General features: G+C 34.3%; 1 protein-coding gene across 1 annotated transcript; it reads right to left on the bottom strand.

The window, feature by feature from the left end:
- Positions 1 to 892: 892 nt before the first annotated feature.
- On the bottom strand, positions 893 to 1,549 carry LOC111369601 (transmembrane emp24 domain-containing protein p24beta3-like). The gene is made up of 2 exons (XM_022991184.1): positions 1,342 to 1,549; positions 893 to 1,202 (listed from the first exon to the last, which is right to left on the bottom strand). Exons 1-2 carry the CDS (start codon positions 1,532 to 1,534, stop codon positions 1,066 to 1,068), a joined length of 330 nt encoding a protein of 109 aa, XP_022846952.1. The 5' UTR covers positions 1,535 to 1,549; the 3' UTR covers positions 893 to 1,065.
- Between the last annotated feature and the right edge of the window lie 814 nt (positions 1,550 to 2,363).

Consider the following 2,363-nt stretch of genomic DNA (forward strand, 5'->3'; position numbering starts at 1 on the left):
GGGGTGTTGAGTTGATCATTGGGAAATGGAGGATAAGAGCGGTCTCTGTCACAGTCGAGGCAAAAATCGCCTCATAAGGAATCGTCCATATGTAATTTGACTATTTACGAGTAGGTAGGGTGAAACTACTATATGCTAGATAATTGATGATCATAACAGAGCACTGAACGCAAATCCTACGAATCAACAGTTTGATATCCATTTTCTTGTGTCATATCATGATATAATTATTTTTCAAAGTGTAGATGGTGAGATAGTGAGAATTGGATTCCCTAAATCAACCCTTTAAGCAATTAAAGTAATCAAATTACAATACATACATACATACATACATATATATATATATATATATCAATCAGTTCTTTTAGCATAAAATAAACACATCATTAATTCATTATCTGCAGTGGATTGAGCAAGCACCACTTTGGACACAATTGATAATATTTGGCAACTAGTAATCCAGCTATTGACGGTGAAACACTGCTATCTACATATAGGAAAATGCTAAGTGTACAACGGATTAGTTTGAAAGACGTCTCACAAACAATCGCAGGCCCCACCCCCTACCTGTGAGATGGCTGTCAAGAATGCTGTTAAATATGCTATACCTGTAGCACAATTTTTACATATATTGCATCATCTTAGCCTAAAAGATTATTGTTGGACTGTTGGTCTGATGAGCGGATTTCACAAAATGCTTAATACTAATAAATGCTCAAACTGCATTTGTATGTTTTCCCATCTCTTAGAAATCCCTCCCTATGAATGTCATGGTTAAAAGTATACCTTTTTTAGCATGGAATAGGTTAATGTATGAACCTTGAGGAACTTTTCAATATATCAACTAATCGAATATTTCAAGCTTGAGGCCAGGTGCATTTCATATTCAATCATATTGTAATAGACAAACATCAAATATCAAGCCTTAATAAGTTTCGGACTTCGACAACCATAAAGCATGTGACAGAACATTGGACAAGCATACATTAAATGCTAAAAGACAGAAAGCAACCAAATAATATGATAGAAAATAGCATTTTGCATCATATTAACATAGGCAACACATTACATAAAAAAATGAAAGCAGGCCTTACTATGACGATGACGACCATCACGTGCTTTCAAGTACTTCTGCTCTGCTGTAACAGACTCCAATGCCTCCCTCAGTTCAGCAATTTTGACGTTGATGGGGTCTAAATGTTCTGTAAAAAGACACCACCAGAAGATAAATTTGAATAAATTAAATCTAAAGAGGAAAAATAGAAGGAAAACAGTCCAAAGTTAGATCTATTAATCAAAATAATCAGCTGAAAAAATTTTTATACAAGAAATCAGACAAACCATCCTTGGCGAGGTCATGTTCACTGGGAATATGACCAACGTGAATGTAGAAAGAGACTGTTTCTGGTGTAGAATAAGGATTATGGAAACAGAATTTGTACATTCCACTTCTGGAGGCCTTAAACTCAAATTTATCCCCCGGTGTTCCTTTCAATGTATGGACCGTATTACCGTCGGGGGATGTAACCTGCATGAAGTAGCAATACACACAATTAAATAATTACTGTGATCAATTAGTTTAAGATACTGATCCTAACATTAAGCTATAAAAGCATGTAAGCAGCTATCTAGTATCTCACTTGCAATAATCAAAGTTAAATCATCATAGATTTAGTAAAATGACTCAATATTAGAAGTAGACTCAGAAAAATCAAAGATCTCCTTTCTTTAGTGGGTTCCCAAAAGCTAATCACTGGCTCACTTATCACATAGTGCCATATAATGCATACTAATAAATCAGAACCTTGGAGCAATCTTGACCCTTTTTTACATCTGAAGTTTAGAGGCTTTTTTCCTAAACGTTTTATGCTTCTTTTCTTAACTGAACAATATTCGTTAAGATGGCAATCAAAATTTTAATGGAATCACCTGAAGTCCTATCCCCGTTATATTTATTACTCTACCAGCTAATTTACTGGCATGACATACTCAATCCATAATATGCAAGTCTTTCTTTAATGAACAAAAGATAATCCATGGTGGCAAAAAATAAAAACTGAAACAGGAATTTTACTAGTTGGCTGTACATAAAATTGTCAACACTATGTTAAGGACAAGAGATATTCTAAAGCAATCTTGAACAAGTCTGAATGAAGCAAAAAGAGGCCCTATACTGTAAGTGCATTTGGGTATATGATATACTTAAGAACCTATTACCATGATCTAGAATCATTCCCCTGGGCAAATTCAATTTTTCATGGATCTAATTACAGTTCTATAGATTCATAAGGAGCTGTTTTAGAGTAATCATGCCCTTTAAATCAAATGTGTCGCAGCATTAAATTTCATACGAATTTTCATAG

Source organism: Olea europaea, chromosome 20 (assembly GCF_002742605.1).
Source record: "Olea europaea var. sylvestris chromosome 20, O_europaea_v1, whole genome shotgun sequence".
NCBI lineage: Eukaryota > Viridiplantae > Streptophyta > Magnoliopsida > Lamiales > Oleaceae > Olea > Olea europaea.